The sequence below is a fragment of the Colletotrichum truncatum genome, assembly GCF_014235925.2.
Source record: "Colletotrichum truncatum strain CMES1059 chromosome Unknown Contig_0001, whole genome shotgun sequence".
NCBI classification, from domain to species: Eukaryota; Fungi; Ascomycota; class Sordariomycetes; order Glomerellales; family Glomerellaceae; genus Colletotrichum; species Colletotrichum truncatum.
The window spans coordinates 3101835-3117461 of NW_027222398.1; the positions used below are offsets into that span (position 1 = coordinate 3101835).

Here is a 15627-nt window from a genome sequence, read left to right on the forward strand (position 1 = left end):
TCATTTGTTTGACGCTTTGATAAAAACACTTCATCATGGACGAATCCATCACATCAGAAAAGTTTGATGCAATTTACAAGCAATTGCGTTCAACTTTCCTTACTGGGAAAACCAAGTCAATCCAGTGGCGCAAGTGGCAGCTCAAGCAGCTTTACTGGCTTCTCGACGAGAATGAAGATGCTCTACTCACGAGTCTAGCCAACGACCTCCATCGCAGCAAGTTTGAATCACTTCTCACCGATATCAACGACGCCAAAAATGCCATTCTGGAAGCCGTCAGCGAAGTTGAGACCTGGGCTCAAGGCAATGCACCCCCCAAAGCCGGCATCGTGTACGGTACTTTTGGAAAAGCCTGGATCCGCAAAGAGCCTCGAGGACTCGTCCTTATCATCGGCGCCTGGAATTTTCCCATATCAACCCTGATCAATGTTGCCATTGCAGCCATTGCTGCCGGCAATGCCGTCATACTGAAACCTTCAGAAATGGCCTCACATACCGAAAAGCTGCTCAGTGAGCTGGTGCCCCGGTACATGGATACCCTCGCTGTCGCCTTAATCCGTGCCACACCCGCCAAGATGTCTTTCATCCTAGATCACAAGTTCGACTTCATATTTTACACTGGGAGCACGCGGGTCGGCCGGATAATTGCCTCGGCAGCGGCAAAGCACATTACCCCAGTGGCCTTGGAACTAGGTGGCCAAGCACCCGGCATTGTTACCAAGCACGCCGATCTAGACCTCGTGGCAAAGAGAATCGTCAACGCCAAGTTGTCCAACTTGGGACAAGTGTGCATCTGCGTCAATCATGTTTTCGCACATCCCGAAATTTACGATCAGTTCACTGCTCGTGTCGAGTACTGGGCAAAGAAGCTGCTTGAGTCTGGCACAGCCACACTGTGCAGGATCATCAATGAGAAACACTTCGACAGGCTTCAAGGCCTGATTCAAAAGACAGAAGGCAAAGTAGTTTTCAGTGGTGACCATGTCCGCGAGGACAAGCTCATTTACCCAACAATTGTCACCAATGTCAAGATGACAGACAGCTTGCTGTCAGAAGAGTTATTCGGACCCGTCCTTCCCATCATCAAAGCGGATACGGTGACGGCTCTTGAGACCCTCAAGAACAGCCCACATCCCTTAGCCCTTTACATCTTCTCCGAGTCAAAACAAGAGATTGATCATATTCTGGATTCTACACAGTCCGGCGGAGTTACGATTAACGACGTCGGTCTTCATGCAGATGTGTCTTCGGCGCCTTTTGGCGGTGTTGGCGACTCAGGGTATGGATGTTTCCATGGGAAATGGGGATTCGATACGTTTAGCCACAACCGCAGCGTCGTCACTGTGCCTGGGTGGATCGAAAGGTTCACTGTTTGGCGGTATCCTCCCTTTGACGTCGCCAACCGATCCTCAATAGATCCAACAAAGCCGTCCTTCAAAAAAGGAGAAACCATGGAAGACCAGCGAATTGGGGGCTCTTTTCTTAGCAAAATCCCTATTATTGGTCTGCTGTTCTAGTACCTTACCTAGATAGATGTATGTCGAAGGATACTGTGACTTCAGTATTTTAGGCAGCCGACGTAGTGTTAGTGTGACTGACTTTAGAACTAATCAAATGTCTCATGAAAATTAATAAAAACAAGTATTTTAAATCTAAGCCCATTTTTTACTTTAAAAAGAATTCATCTGTTGTGTTCAAGTCAACAAAACTCAATCTGAATCCGAAGCGTGAAACCCGCGCAAGGATAGCGGCTCCCAATAGGTTCACGGGTACCCGTGCGTGTAAAATTTCACGGGTACCCGTGGAAATGACTAAGCAACTCTGATATGGGGCTCATGAGCCAATGAGAGGCACGGCCTGCATCAAACTTATCCGGAAAGTTTACGACTTTACTACGATGCACTCTTCGGGCTTACTACCAGCGTATAACGCCTCCTGCTCTGCCTTATCTTGCTCGACTCGTTTCCAGACTTCGCTCATACCTCTCTCACTGTTTTTAAAGGGGTTTTGTCCATCTTCCGCAATAATCAGCTCATCGACCCGTTTGTGTTCAGCCCTATCCCAGTCCAGATAAGCCATCATCTCCTCCTTCGTCCAATCCCTTGACCCGTGTGAGGTAGTGCAGCGTCCTTTCATCTGCTTATAGTCAAGACACTACTTATAACACTTTTTGTCATAACGTAGCGGAAGTCCTATTGCCCTTCGATACTCCTGGTTTGTTTTGACACTCCTACGAGGTTGAGCACCGTACTAGGCGCTTCTTGCTGCATAGTACCGTCCGTATATCGCCTAAGGTGAATCGTATCCTGGCAGCGAAGGTGAATGCGAATGCGCAAATGGTGATAATACCCGAGGTGGTGATATACTGGTCTCTACTACTATAGCAATAGTCGGTTGAACCAACTCTGGTACGTCCTGCACGGCGTTTGAAGGAGGTTCTTGTGTATCTGTCGTCGTCCCGGTAAATATCGCAGTTGATACTGTAGCTGGATCTGGAGTAGGTGTCGGTTCAGGCAATAAATGCGTGTATCGCAGAGGGCACGCCTTTGAAGTCATAGTATGGCCAACTGTATAACACCTACTGCATTTGCTTGGGGCCCGTGAAGCAACTTTAACAACTTCGAACCCGCTAGGCTCTCGTCTAGTGCTTGATTTGGGAATACTGGGATTCTCTAATTGCAACCTGGGCTCTATGCGCTGGCGAGGCTCTAGCAATAGCTGCGGCGCTCCATCACGCCTCAAATGCCAATGTGCATGGAAGTGCTCACGTAGAAGAACAAGATTCTGTTCTTGTAAAGTCTTCAATTTGTGTAAGCATGGGAGACTATATACTCGAGAAAACATCCCCGTACAGGCTGTGGAAGGATTTGTGTCTTTCTTCGTGAGCAGCTTCCGTTGCTCTTCTACTTTGCGCAAGGCTTCATGCGATACCCAGCCAAGCACTACGCCGTACATTGACCCTGAAAGCTCAACTGGTATCCGTATTTGCTATTTAACTTGATTTGACTTTAGATCCGATAGCTGATTTAGTAAAGCATGCTTCATTGCTCGCCAAGCTTCAAAAAGGTCTAATATAGATCGTTTCAAGTGCGATTTAAGTAGTGTATGAATACCCTCAACTCGCGAAGTAGCCATATTGCCAAAATGGGTATGCTGATCGACCTAGGCTTTCACTAGCTTCTCTTTGTATGGTTTCAACCAAACGGACGTAACATAGCCGACTTCTTCGAGATGGTCTAGAAGATAGCGTTCCTCAAACTGGGAAACGCGCTCCTCAAAAACCACCTCAGATGGCGAGCTGATGATCGAATGCCAGGAGTTATAGAATTCTTCCCAGCTCTGAGTTGAAGGTTTGAGCGCTGCAGGATTGTTGACTGTCTTTGGCTTAGTAGAGTCAAAAGCTGGATTACAATGTTGAAGAACGGCCTTGTTCGCATGCCAGAGGCAAAGCAAAGATGCAGAAGAGGGGAAGATGGTTGCAACAGCGTTAATGCATGCTAAGCAGCGATCTGTGAGGATAACCGCAGGTAGGCTAGCGTTGCACTGACTATACAAGGATTTGACCCGCTCCAAAGCCCAGGTATAGTCATCTTCTGCCTCGCCGCTAAGAAATGCAAACGTAATACAGAACGACCGTTGGCAAGCATCGACGCCAACTATATCAAGAAGTGGCATACCATACTTATTAGTCTTATAGGTACAGTCTAGTAACATGATGTCTGGGTAGGCTTGGAGAAGGGCTAAGGAATCTGGATGAGCGAACAAGACAGCCGTAACTCGGCCATCTGGTGCAAACTGCATGCGACTCCAGAAGCCTTCCTCATCAAGTTGATTGGCAAGTGCATGGATCGAGGTCTGCCCTTTACGAACATCTCGTTTAGCGGCTGCAATATGATTATAGATATCCTGCTAGGTCGCTATAGAGTCTGTCGTTTGTCGTATGTATGTTCTGATGTCCCTGGGTGCGACGCTAGCGTTTGAAAGACCGGCAACCTTGGCTTGATCCTCCTCAGATAGCTTGCGATGCGTTGGGTGAGCAGACGGATGTTGGCTTGGGGGATGATTATGAGAAGAAAAACGCTTATCGGGCCGGTGTCTCAAGCTCCATGTGCTCTTATCCAAAGATTCCTTAGCAAGGACGGAAAATTGACAACCAGTCCCCCTACTAGTAGTTTGCCTTTGCCGCGCTATTGATGTGCTTGGCGGATGACACGACCTATCGCATGAATATGTAATCGTCCGTCGTCCGCTTTTCTCCTTTGTTGATCTCCCGGTAGTGAATGCGTATCCCTTTGTCGCCGCCCAGTTGTTGATTAACATAAAAAGCTCATCGCGAGATTTATGATCGCTTTCAGGGGGGAGACTGTCGTCTGGGAATGTGAGTATTGAGTCTTTGAGAGCTATTTCCATTTTTAAGAATATATGACTGAAGTGCTGGATGCAAATAACGCGTGAAAGGTGTATGACACAAGACGCGTTCATTGACGTGGGCAGGTTGCTTAGTCATTTCCACGGGTACCCGTGAAATTTTACACGCACGGGTACCCGTGAACCTATTGGGAGCCAAGGATAGCAAGTTGCTTACATAATTCTCACACACTGTTCTAGGGAGTTAGGGGTAGCGCTTCGCTAAAAATGCCTGGCTTCAGAAACCTGGAAGTAACATCCTCTGTTGTGAACACGATGGATAGATGTCAAGCGCTTAACTCCATGATGGCTATGACATCGACCATCCAAAAACTAGATATATCCCTGTCCGGAGAAGACAATCAAGCTGTTCGCTGCCGTATGTATACCCATGCTTCCTCTATTTACGAGGGTTTTCGTGCTTAACACACTGGGCAGTAATTCGAAGCTCGCAGCTGAGATTTACGGCAATCAACGATTCTGGCATCCCGTTCTTGACCGAATTGCTGCCACTGGCAACTCAATTCGCCACAATTAAGAATGCGCTACTTGCTCTGGCAAAGGTGCTCCGTACGGACAGTTCACGTCGGTCGGTATCATCCTCCTCGGCCGTGGCACTCGAGAGCTACCACATCGCCTTAAAGACTCTGCGAGAAAGAATAGCAATCCTTGACGTCTCTGAAGCATCAGATGCAGACGTGCTCGAGGTTTTGGGTGCGGCTCTCCTCCTCACCATCGCCGGATTTCCGGGATCTAGCCAGGACAGCACTGCCTGGTCCCACCACATTGTTGGCCTCATTACTCTCATCGAATCCCTTGGCCCCAGTGCCATTGACGCCACCGTTCTCGGTACTTTGGTCAAAGAAATTGTTGCATATTTGGATATCTCAGCTTTTTCTCTTGGCCGGCCACCAAAATCTCGGAACGCCTGGCTGAGGTGGCACATACACCCTCCCGAAACGCCTCCGACCGATGATTTCACATCCTTGGAGGTGGCTGTGGGCTACCCACGATCTCTCCTAACAATTATTGCGACTTTGTCTGCTATATTTGACGGCCCTGATGAGGATACGATGCCCATTCTATCTGATCTACTCGAAAGACTATATTCAAACAGCACAGGTGGCCTTTGCCAGCCAATTTGGCCCGCGGGCTCTGAGTTGAGCCACGAAGACGGCATCGGGATGTCTCCTGGGGTATTCAACAAGCTGGATGCTGCACTGACGCTCTGGAATCCTCCATACATACCTAAAAGACTTCCTGAAATGGTGTCAATTGCTTTGGCAGGCGCGTGGGAAATCATGCGGAAGGCCGCGCTTTTGTATCTTTGGCGTGGGGGTTTCAGAGCGAATATTCTTGCCCCTCTTCCCGCCGAGAAGACCGTTCTCGTATCAAAGCTTATACGTGAGATGCTTTTCGGTTACCGGGCACTGCTTACGTATTTGGAGAATGACAGCATTACAATCCTGAACGTGATGACCTGGCCACTTGTAGTGGTAGGTAACGAGTGTGGCGGCGACCATCGAACACAGCACGAAGTCAGTCAACTTATATCGCTCATTCAAGAAAGTTTTCAGATACAGCACTTGAGTCATGTTTCCAATGTGTTGGAAGAGCTGTGGCGGAGACATGAAGCTCAATCAGAGTCGTTTATGACTACGGGTCAAGCTCAGCACCTCTGCCTCAATGACGTGAGTAACGATATGGGAGTCTGTGTACCACTCTTTTAGCCAAGACTCTTGACTTAAGAGCAATTTTCTTGTGCACATAAATTAAGTATACATTCTATGAATTTTTTGTTCTTAGTCATAACAACTGGGGTTGAACGAGGCACGCTTTAGGCCACCAAGCCAGATCATACTATGCCTTAACCAGCTCTATTGCTAGATACGTATTACACGTAACCATACAGCTATTGAGAGTAGCCGCTATTCATATCTAGTCTACGCCGCACAATACTGCGAATGTCATCTTACGTCTTGAAAAATATCAAAGACATTTATGAGATACTGTGAAGAAGCAGATCGTCATTTTTTGACATAATTGTCGTTCTATCACCGCCGCCTTAGGATCGCGCGATATAGGTGAGCTAGAGTGAGTAGGGTGAAGAGCGTGAGCCTAGCATCTTATAAAGAACTATTAACAGAGGCTTGCAGCAGTAGCAGACCGAAAGCATTGACTATGCCGCCGAGGGCCATAAGAAGCCATACTTTTCAATGGTGGAGTAGCACTAATCAGAGCTCTTCTGTTGACGAGTTAATAGAACTATACACCGAGATCTAAAGTACACTCATCACCTTTGAGTTCTGCGTATTCTTAAAGTCGTGGGAGCCCTATCAACACAAAATACTACATTGAAGCCATAAGTGATAAGGAGGTATCTAACGCACTAATGTACTTCCTCTAGTGCGGAGAGACAGCAGCTCTAGATAGAAATTTCCTGGCTTGGCAAAAATGGCGTCTTGTGGCACTCGATAGGATAGTAGGACAGGGGAGTGCATTGCCACGACCATATCTGATCTGACTGAACTTTTGACATTTACCAAAGCAAACGTCAATAAAATGCGTCACTTATTCGTTTTCAGTCTGTTTCATATTTTGTTATTTTCTCGCAAGCGGAAAATTTCCATTGTCCGGGCTTCCTCGATTGGCTCGACTTCCTACTAAACGCCTCCATCAATGTGGCTAATGCGGCGGAGCTCGGCGCGATCCTATTGCGCTGTGGCGTCTCCTTTGACCTGGCTTAGTTTTACGCCAGGTATCATTGTAAAGTTGATGTCTACAGCAAAGTTGCAATGCCTAATATCTCATAGTGGGAAGGTGATGTCCTCTTGCTCCCGAATAGTGTTAACCTTGATGAAGACTGCTGCGCCTGCTGCTCTCCATGACTTTGTGGCGCCCGGTGTATTATCAGCTTTGCGCTTTCTGCTTATCTCTGCATCAATATCTAGAAGGCCTATTAAAATAGTGTCGTGTTGAGCTGTAAGAGGAGGGACAAGCTCCGGCTTGTAGAATGGCTTATTCGTATTCCAGTTGTCTTGCAAGACGAGCTCCCAGCTCCTCACTTGAGCGGCATCCATCTCAGCCCCAGTGGTAAGGCCTGTAGACACCCTGTTGGTCTTAAAAGGTTTTGGTAAGAAGTCGTCGGGAATCTTCTTTTCTTCATCAATCCATTCGTTAGATCGAGAGAGCTTCCGGAGACTATCGGCCCCGTGGTCTTTGGCCTCGAGGTCTGTGGCGAGATTATTAATCAGCTCTTGCGAGCTGATAGGCGAAAGAAGAGACATGCTGAAGAGTCTGTATGGTTGTGGCGTATGCTTGGAGGTTCGCGGAATATGGCAAAAGAAGAAAAATTGCAATGAGATTGTTGATCACTAGATCACTGAGGTAAATGGGTTGAGGACGAGATTTGTCATCCTTTTCAGCGGCAAGGTGAAAAAGCTAGTCATGCAGATAAGACAGGAGCAGCATAAATGGGCTGGGAAGGGTTAAGGAATACTTCTCCAACGAAGGAAGTATTCCAAAAGGGAATTGCTAGTACGAGGGAGGCACGTCTGGACTGTGTCGGATGTGAGTTACTCTATTTAATAAGTCTAGTCTCCACTATCAAACCATTAAAATGCACCAGTGTCTATAGAAGAGACCTGAGCATTGGCATTCTGCGACGGACCCGGGGCGTTGCCGGCACGGATCTAGGGCGGCCCTGGGACACGCTTCCAAGTAATGTCTTCCCACTGGCTTGACATTTGTTCAATACTCCGATGATGGTTAGAAGAGTTTAAATTTCGCTAGAGTCATATCAAAGAGTGGATTCTGTAATTGAACAGAAACAAGCCCGTTAAAGATCCATTTCCTCAAGAATCTTCGCATCGCTCTCTTTCCATGGATAGGTTTTCTCAATTGAGCGTATAAGCTGCTCATGGTGTGGCGACCTAGGCTTGATAGAAGTGTCGAAAGGTTCCGGATGGCTTACAATACCAGGAGTCATCTTCACTTTTGGCTCAATTGTTCTTCCATCAACAACACGCTTGTTGATGTTAAAAACAGCGAGGGATTGAGCAACGTTGACAAACAAGGCGTTGTCTGCGAGGATGCGTCCGGGACACAAGCGACGACCAAATCCAAAGACAAATTTGTGAGGGTCGGTTGCCGAGTCACCGTCATCGCTACCCAAGAATCGTTCAGGGCGAAACTCTTCGGGGTCTTCGTAAACTTCTGGATCGTGAGTAAAGTGCCTAAGACATGAGATTGGTTATCAGCAATCAGTGCTTCACAAGTCTAGGTCTAACAGTAGGGAGATTACCCACCAAATGTTGGGCATGATCAGAGCTTCTTTAGGGATGAAGTATCCCTCAATCACGTCATCTTCTGAACTTGTGTGAGGAAGACCCATCGGAGCCACAGGTTGCCATCGGAGGACCTCCTTCACGATAGCATTCGCATATGGAAGATTTGGACGATCAGAAGCATTTGGAAGGCGGTTGCCGCCAACTACTCGATCGATTTCGTCCTGCGCCTTTCTTTGAACTTCAGGAAACATCGTCATTGCTAGAAAGAAGCAACCGAGTGAGGAAACTGTCTGTAAAGAGTTAGCAACTAGCCTCTGTCTCACAAGGAGCTCAGTTCGTCGGTTGCCGTACCGTATCCGCCCCTCCTGTGTACAATGACAATGCCGACCATCGAGCAGTGAACTCTTCCTCGGGGGTAACATTTCCGTCGCCAATTATACGAGAAACAAACGATGAGGTGTCTTTTCCTTGAGCAACCTGATGCTTTACGAAAGCGTAGGGCTTGTTCGAAATGCTTTTCACGGTTTCTCCAAACTGTTTGGCGACCTGCTTCCAGCCGGTTCCAGGAAACCAATCAGGAACATATTGTACTTCGAATACAAGTTAGAGCAGTGTCTCAAGGACGCTGTTTGTTAAGATCGACTCACAAAGCGGGAAGGTATCAACGAGAAAAGCTCCAGGAACAGCGGCACGGGTAAACTCATCCATTGCTTGCCCAGCTTTGTCAATAAGATAATCATTCTTGAATGGTTCCGCATTGTAATCGTAGGCAATCTTCAGAATAACAGATCCTGCTTCTCTGAAGATTTGTCAGTTGAGATTGACTTTGACTACTGATGACGGTAAGAGATTGATGGTCCAACTCACTTTCTAATATGATCCAAGAGACCATCGGGGTTATCAAGCACATGCAGTAAAAAGTGACCAACTTCAGCCTCTTGTAACCCGTCAAACTGGGCTGCTGCTGCCTTGGATCCAATGACCCGACTCATATTTTTGCGGTAATTGCGGAATTGGTCATTGCATTGTAAAAACGCGAGAGTATTTGCCCAGCCAATCCTAATGTCGCGTTAGCACCTCGCACACGCATGTGGGTGCAGATCAGGCTCTTTCTTACAGCTCGGCGGAAAATACCTGCCTCGGCCGCGAGGAATGTTTCACAGACCGTCTTTCTAGAAGCTCTAATGCGAGGTTCAAATCGTTGATAATCACAAGAGTCTGCCCAAGAATCCTAACAGAGCTGATGGGGCCTTTAAGACACTAACATGAGCTGCTTGTCCACATGGAAACGTGGGCAATGCACTAAACGAACCGTATTGATTTTTGTGTTTGAACCAATGGTGAGCCTCAAATTCCCCAGGTTTGGGCAAGTCATTCAAGTTTCCCACAAGAGGAAGCCCCTTTGGACCAGGCGGCAGAGGAGGTCGACCTGCATGCTTGACGAGTCTGCTGATCACGAATACCACTACAATGGCAGCGCCGAGAGTGACATACAAAGATTCAGAACCCATTTTCTCAAATACCTGACATTAGTAGACGTTATAGGCTGAAAACCACGAGATAGCTTCTGCACTGCTCTGCTGTGATTTAAATACCTTGCAGAGAGGACCCCGGTCGCTAGATCCCTGAGTTCCCCTCATCACCGTTCCAGCCTAAGCTTTTGGCGAACAAATCAAAAGCGCATATTATCAATTCGCTTGCTCACTATTTTTTGGGTGACATCCACGCCATCCAGGAGTCGGCCCCTACAGAAAACATCTTTCTGAATATGTATGCATGTGGTACAGTCCAATCAAGTGTAGGGATTTTAAATCTTTTGCATACCGACTCACTAACTTGTCTCACCAAACCCATTCCGGTAATGGTCAATACTAAGACGCAGGGCGAAAGACACGGTGTTCGCGCCTGCCAGCGGCTATGATCTGACAGTGCAAGCAAACTGCCGTTGACTCCGGGCACGCTAAGGGAGCAAGACATGGTTAGCCGATCTTAACCCCAAATAAAAATCGCAACAAACTTGGACATTCGACTTATCCTTCCGTATTAGGTGCCTTACAGCCGTTACTTTCCCTTCTGGGCCAGTGGTGAAAGCCCAGCTCGCCAACACCACAGGTGCATGGAAATTCTGCACCACTACGTAAGTGTGTGCCGAGGAAAGCGCAATACCTAGTATGCAAGAAAAGTACACATAAGAAAAGGAATACGTGATTGATCTGAGCTCATACAGAATCAAGTGAGCCGCTTATTACTGATGACGCATGCCATGCCCTGAAAGGGAAATTACATTTCCAGGGCGATTCGGGCCCCCTCAGTCATGCATGAAGGCCATAGGCAAGTCAGATAGTCTAGATAACTATCATGAAACAAAAAGGAGAGAAAGAAGCAATAGACAGGGGTCCCTCTGAGCACAAGCACGCCAATTTCTTCAAAAATGTTAAGCGTAGTGTAGCAAGTATACATCTGCGTCCAAATACTGAAATTGGCTTGCATCACCTCACCTGTTTTTGCTACCAAGTCACCAATCACACAGTTACGCTAGAAATGTCTGAAATGTTGAGAGGGGCAGTTGAACGACTATCAGTGTAAGCTTTCCATGGTCCAATCACACGTGAACTACAGATGCCTACCTCGATAAGTCTGCAGACGTTGCACAACACTTGATCTACCTACCTAAATTAAGTCTAGAAGATTTCGATACTTAATAAAACTTTGTTTTGCCTCGTGCCGTCTAGAATCTAAACACTCATAGTTCCGGCTAGGCCCTAATCACATAGCTTAATACAGGAATGTAGTTAGTTCAAGGACGATATACGTCAGCACACCTGTTGCCTTTAACAATAGCGCTTAAAGCCGCGCTTGGGGGAGCTTATATCTACGACACTTCATCGTACCTAGGATTTGTGTCTACATGGTCATTACTCCTTTGAAAGCTCACTTTATTCAAGAAATCTTGCCCATAATGCGTCCTCAATTGATATCAGTAAGATCTGATCAAAAAAGCAGTGTCAAAGCAATCAGGTTCAAATTCTCTAAGCAACTATACCGCTGGATTTCCTTTTTCCTTTTTTGGGTGGCTCTGGCGTCATTGCTGGCGGCTCGCTACGACATGGCCTTCTTTCTCGCACGAATTCTACACTTCTACATTGCAGCCAGTCTATATATGTCAGGAACAGAATACGCCGAGGCATGTGTGAGTGTCTATTCTTAGTTAAAGCAAGAATTTTGAGCATGGAAGCTCAACAGCTGCTACAAATTAAACATATAAAAATGAAGATTAAGGTTCCGCTTCTATGGTATGCTTGTTCGAAGCTAGGATAGGCCAGCTGAAAAGGGCGATGAAAAGTCATAATGAGATTTCATGAAGATCACAGCAGCGGCGATCAAAATATAACAAATCCTTCGGTTATCCATTAATCGTTGAAACCGATCCCGAGATGGGTTTCGGAATGCGGGGGCTAAATCGATTCCGGGACACTGAAGATCTTCTCCGGTTCAGATCCTTACTCCCACGTTTGTAGTGAAAGTATAAGTCAGTGTAAGGAATTAATCACGGAAAATGTAACGGGCACAGTTTTGAGTTCACAAGCCACCGCATAAGCCTTTTATCCCATCAACTGCTAAATGGCTACAGGTATATTATTACCGGTTTCATATCCGCTTTTTCACGTCTGATAACAGAGACACACAACGCTATCGCCGTTCGCCCCTCGCTTCTTGGTCAAAGCAGCATCTGATTTGTAGCATAGATAATTACAGCTACTTCCGTAGCAGTCAGAACGAATAGACAACAGAAGTATTTAAGAACTGTATTAATTGGTTGGCTAGACAAAGTCTGGGTTAGTCCTTGACTGGATATTTCTCCTCACGTCATTGTACCTGTAGCCATTTAGCAGTCGACGGAATGGTTCAAATTGACTTCGATCTGCATTATGCTACAGTAAGGTGTTCGCTCGTACAAGCTGTAAAAAACTTACCTAAAGTTGAAAACAATAACGCTATGCAACGCCGGTGAACACTGTGCTTCCCGATCACACTTTGTCAAGGATGTAGCTGCATGTGCAAAAAGCCAACTGGGAGTGGAGGAAATTATAACGAATCACTTTTTTGCTGGCTAGGTATTCTACATGATGATAAGGCCGCCTGTTTTTGAAGAAGAACATAACTTAAGAGACATTGTGACCACCTGGGCAGTCTATGTATTGTCTCGGTCTATCACTAATTTCTTCATACAACAATCCCATTGATTACTACCGTACTGTGTGTTGGAACATGTACGTCAGACTGATCGAGTAGGGTTTTTTTACTTATAATCAGCTTCATATCCCATCAGGGTTCAGTTGGCTACAGCTACGTAGTCCCCAATTTACATCCACTCTTTTCCCTTCATATCAGGGATACATAGCTGTAAGCTATTGGGCAATATATTTTCCAGGCTGCATTCTTGTAACTCTGGTAGTGCGGATACCTGTGTCAAACCTAGATCTTTCACGTTGTATAAGTACCTTTCAATTTAATTATTTGGGTGGTTGAAGAAGTCTTGGCTATCCTCTGCGTGGCTAGATCCCCTTACGAGGATGTACCTGTAGCCAACTGGACCTTGATGGGACAGGTAAAGGAATTGAAAGCGGAATTTTTTACCCGTGATACCGATTTAGGCAAAGTTTTTGCTTATACAGTGGGGCCCAGGGATCATCGTATCGGTGTACGCAGAACATCAGATTGAGTACTGAATAGCGTTAGAGAAAACACAGATCATCTATTCATAGGGTATTACTGACAAAAGATAGTTTGCAAGAGCAGGCTCTTAATTTCCTGCTACAGGTCTGGTCTACTACAAAGTGGTTTCTACCGGGGATAACCCATCGAGGATAGACATGTGCCGTTGCGTTGTCTGGGGAAAGGCAAGTGAAAAACGACCAACTTCTATCTAAATAATCATCGTCAAAATATCGAGTTCTATAAATCCACAGAGTCCGACCTCCCATTTCAGAAACCCCGAATCTCAAAGACACAAACCACCTACAAAGAAAAGCAATATCGGGTCACCGCATCACGAGCGTACTGTAAGCCACGCAGAACCAAAGAAAACCACGTATCTAACTTTTCCAGCTTGAAAATGAAGTTGTCTGCAGTTTTAGTCGCGCTCTCCTTATCTTGGACGGCTCAAGCATGCGCCCGGTACAAATACTGCCATCGTTATAATGCCGACTGCACACCCAACGATGACATTACAATGAAGGCTTGCGACGGATACCCTATTATCAGGGACCAAGGTTACACTGAGTGCAATCATTATCGGTTCGGTATATTTGGTTCATCAGCTTTGGATAACTGTATATTCCGATCATGGTGCCTTTACCACGGCGCGACCGGAGATGATTCAAGCTGCAGAGCCAAGGTGCGGTATTAGTATAGATATGGCCAGTACAGACCGACCTTCGAACAGAAAATATACACGAACAAGACTTGAACAAAAGAATGGGTTGCAGTTGGACCATGACCCCTATACAAGGGCTTGACCAAACGTTTGAAACGGGGGCATGGGAGGTCTTATTGTATGTTGGATGGAGTTTGGGTTTTCAGTTATCAAGACAGCGGGCGTGATGTTCCGGTGGTGTTCAATAGCCCCCTTTGAGGCATTATCTCTCGTCAGATCCGTGTGTTAAACGACGTGAGCGAAAGATATCTTACTATCTTGTCTTCTCTATATTTAGAAATAGAGCCTCATCTAGAGTGAGATATCCAAGAACCACTCAACCCTGACCCGCTCTCCATATTTTCAAAGAACAAGATGCATTCACAATGATGTTGCATTTTAATTCTCTCGTCAAACAAGCCATGGTCATTGAAGTTGCCATTGCGACGGTCGTCCAACGATTCATTCCCATTAAATAGGGACCCGACTTAACGACGCACGTAATCCCACTTGACGCTGACGGTGTCTTTGTTAGAGATGAGAAATACCAGTAAAATACAATTAGCTGTTCTGACTGGTCTAGTGATTGGGCTTTCTTCTTTTTTTTTTTTTTTTCGATTGAGTGGGTCATCATATTACCAGGGACTACTTGCTAGAGTTGATCTTGTGGCTCGAACAGTCACTGCTGTCGACCAGAAGATGACGCTTACTGCAACGATCTCCTCGCAATCACTCACACGATTCTTGCTGTACTAAAGTAGTTTGATACTACCGCTTACCCGGTATTTTTGTTACATCTTTTATTACCAACTCAGCCCGATATCCCTGCTGCATGAGAAAAGTTTCCTAGCCCAAAATAGAAAACTATTGAACAGAACTCAGTCGATATTTGGGCAGCCAGTTTGAAATTGCTAGCAGAAGGAAAAGCCTAGTCTGAGAGGCATTGATCATCGCTATTGCTTTCGAAGAAAAAAAAAATACCCTCACGGGCCATACTGTTGTGGACAGCGGCATCTGGAATACTCATCTGACTCTCCCCGAGAAGGGCCTGAAAACAATAACTCGACAGATTCTGCAGTACACGGGTTTAAAGAAACTTTCTGTGGAGTGCTACGCTTTGGTTAAGTTGCTCAATACTCACTGTTGTGTCTCGTTTAGCTGCACCCGACTTACACTCGTGACTCGTTATCAACATTAGAGATATATCCAGGGTGGCTAGGCTTATTTGATACAACTACGGTAGTACAAGTATAAACCCACATTCAATCCAGTACATGCGTTAAAGCAATAGTCAGTCTGCTGTCAAAGTCTCTGATCATTACATATATGGCCTTGCAAGGAACAATTGTTGTAAGTATGGATGACTATCCGATGCTGTTCTAAACACTTCCAGTCCATTCAGACATATTTCTTCTTGGCTGCCAAAAGTACATCACTGCGGTACAATTGTTACGCCGCTATTAGTAATCGTCTGACCAATCACATAATGAACGTAACTCCTTCCAAGACAAATAC

The 15627-nt window shown here is 46.1% G+C and overlaps 7 protein-coding genes across 7 annotated transcripts; 3 read left to right on the forward strand and 4 right to left on the reverse strand.

Moving 5' to 3' along the window:
* Positions 1-35: 35 nt before the first annotated feature.
* Positions 36-1517, forward strand: CTRU02_200827 (aldehyde dehydrogenase 3b1; the record flags this gene model as incomplete). Its single annotated transcript, XM_036718842.1, has 1 exon — positions 36-1517. The coding sequence occupies one exon, from the start codon at positions 36-38 to the stop codon at positions 1515-1517; it is 1482 nt and encodes a 493-aa protein (XP_036589842.1).
* A 364-nt stretch (positions 1518-1881) lies between these two features.
* CTRU02_200828 (mule transposase domain protein) lies at positions 1882-2136 on the reverse strand (the record flags this gene model as incomplete). Its single annotated transcript, XM_070203749.1, has 1 exon — positions 1882-2136. The coding sequence occupies one exon, from the start codon at positions 2134-2136 to the stop codon at positions 1882-1884; it is 255 nt and encodes an 84-aa protein (XP_070062331.1).
* Positions 2137-3162: 1026 nt separating this feature from the next.
* CTRU02_200829 (mutator-like element) lies at positions 3163-3801 on the reverse strand (the record flags this gene model as incomplete). Its single annotated transcript, XM_070203750.1, has 1 exon — positions 3163-3801. One exon carries the CDS (start codon positions 3799-3801, stop codon positions 3163-3165), a length of 639 nt encoding a protein of 212 aa, XP_070062332.1.
* Positions 3802-4683: 882 nt separating this feature from the next.
* CTRU02_200830 (uncharacterized protein) lies at positions 4684-6137 on the forward strand (the record flags this gene model as incomplete). Its single annotated transcript, XM_036718843.2, has 2 exons — positions 4684-4786; positions 4846-6137. The coding sequence occupies 2 exons, from the start codon at positions 4684-4686 to the stop codon at positions 6135-6137; spliced, it is 1395 nt and encodes a 464-aa protein (XP_036589843.2).
* A 1077-nt stretch (positions 6138-7214) lies between these two features.
* On the reverse strand, positions 7215-7694 carry CTRU02_200831 (uncharacterized protein; the record flags this gene model as incomplete). The annotated part of the gene is made up of 1 exon (XM_070203751.1): positions 7215-7694. One exon carries the CDS (start codon positions 7692-7694, stop codon positions 7215-7217), a length of 480 nt encoding a protein of 159 aa, XP_070062333.1.
* Positions 7695-8245: 551 nt separating this feature from the next.
* Positions 8246-10207, reverse strand: CTRU02_200832 (cytochrome p450 oxidoreductase; the record flags this gene model as incomplete). Its single annotated transcript, XM_036718844.1, has 7 exons — positions 8246-8642; positions 8715-8986; positions 9048-9286; positions 9344-9495; positions 9564-9755; positions 9814-9946; positions 10009-10207. 7 exons carry the CDS (start codon positions 10205-10207, stop codon positions 8246-8248), a joined length of 1584 nt encoding a protein of 527 aa, XP_036589844.1.
* A 3605-nt stretch (positions 10208-13812) lies between these two features.
* CTRU02_200833 (uncharacterized protein) lies at positions 13813-14106 on the forward strand (the record flags this gene model as incomplete). Its single annotated transcript, XM_036718845.1, has 1 exon — positions 13813-14106. The coding sequence occupies one exon, from the start codon at positions 13813-13815 to the stop codon at positions 14104-14106; it is 294 nt and encodes a 97-aa protein (XP_036589845.1).
* Positions 14107-15627: the final 1521 nt, after the last annotated feature.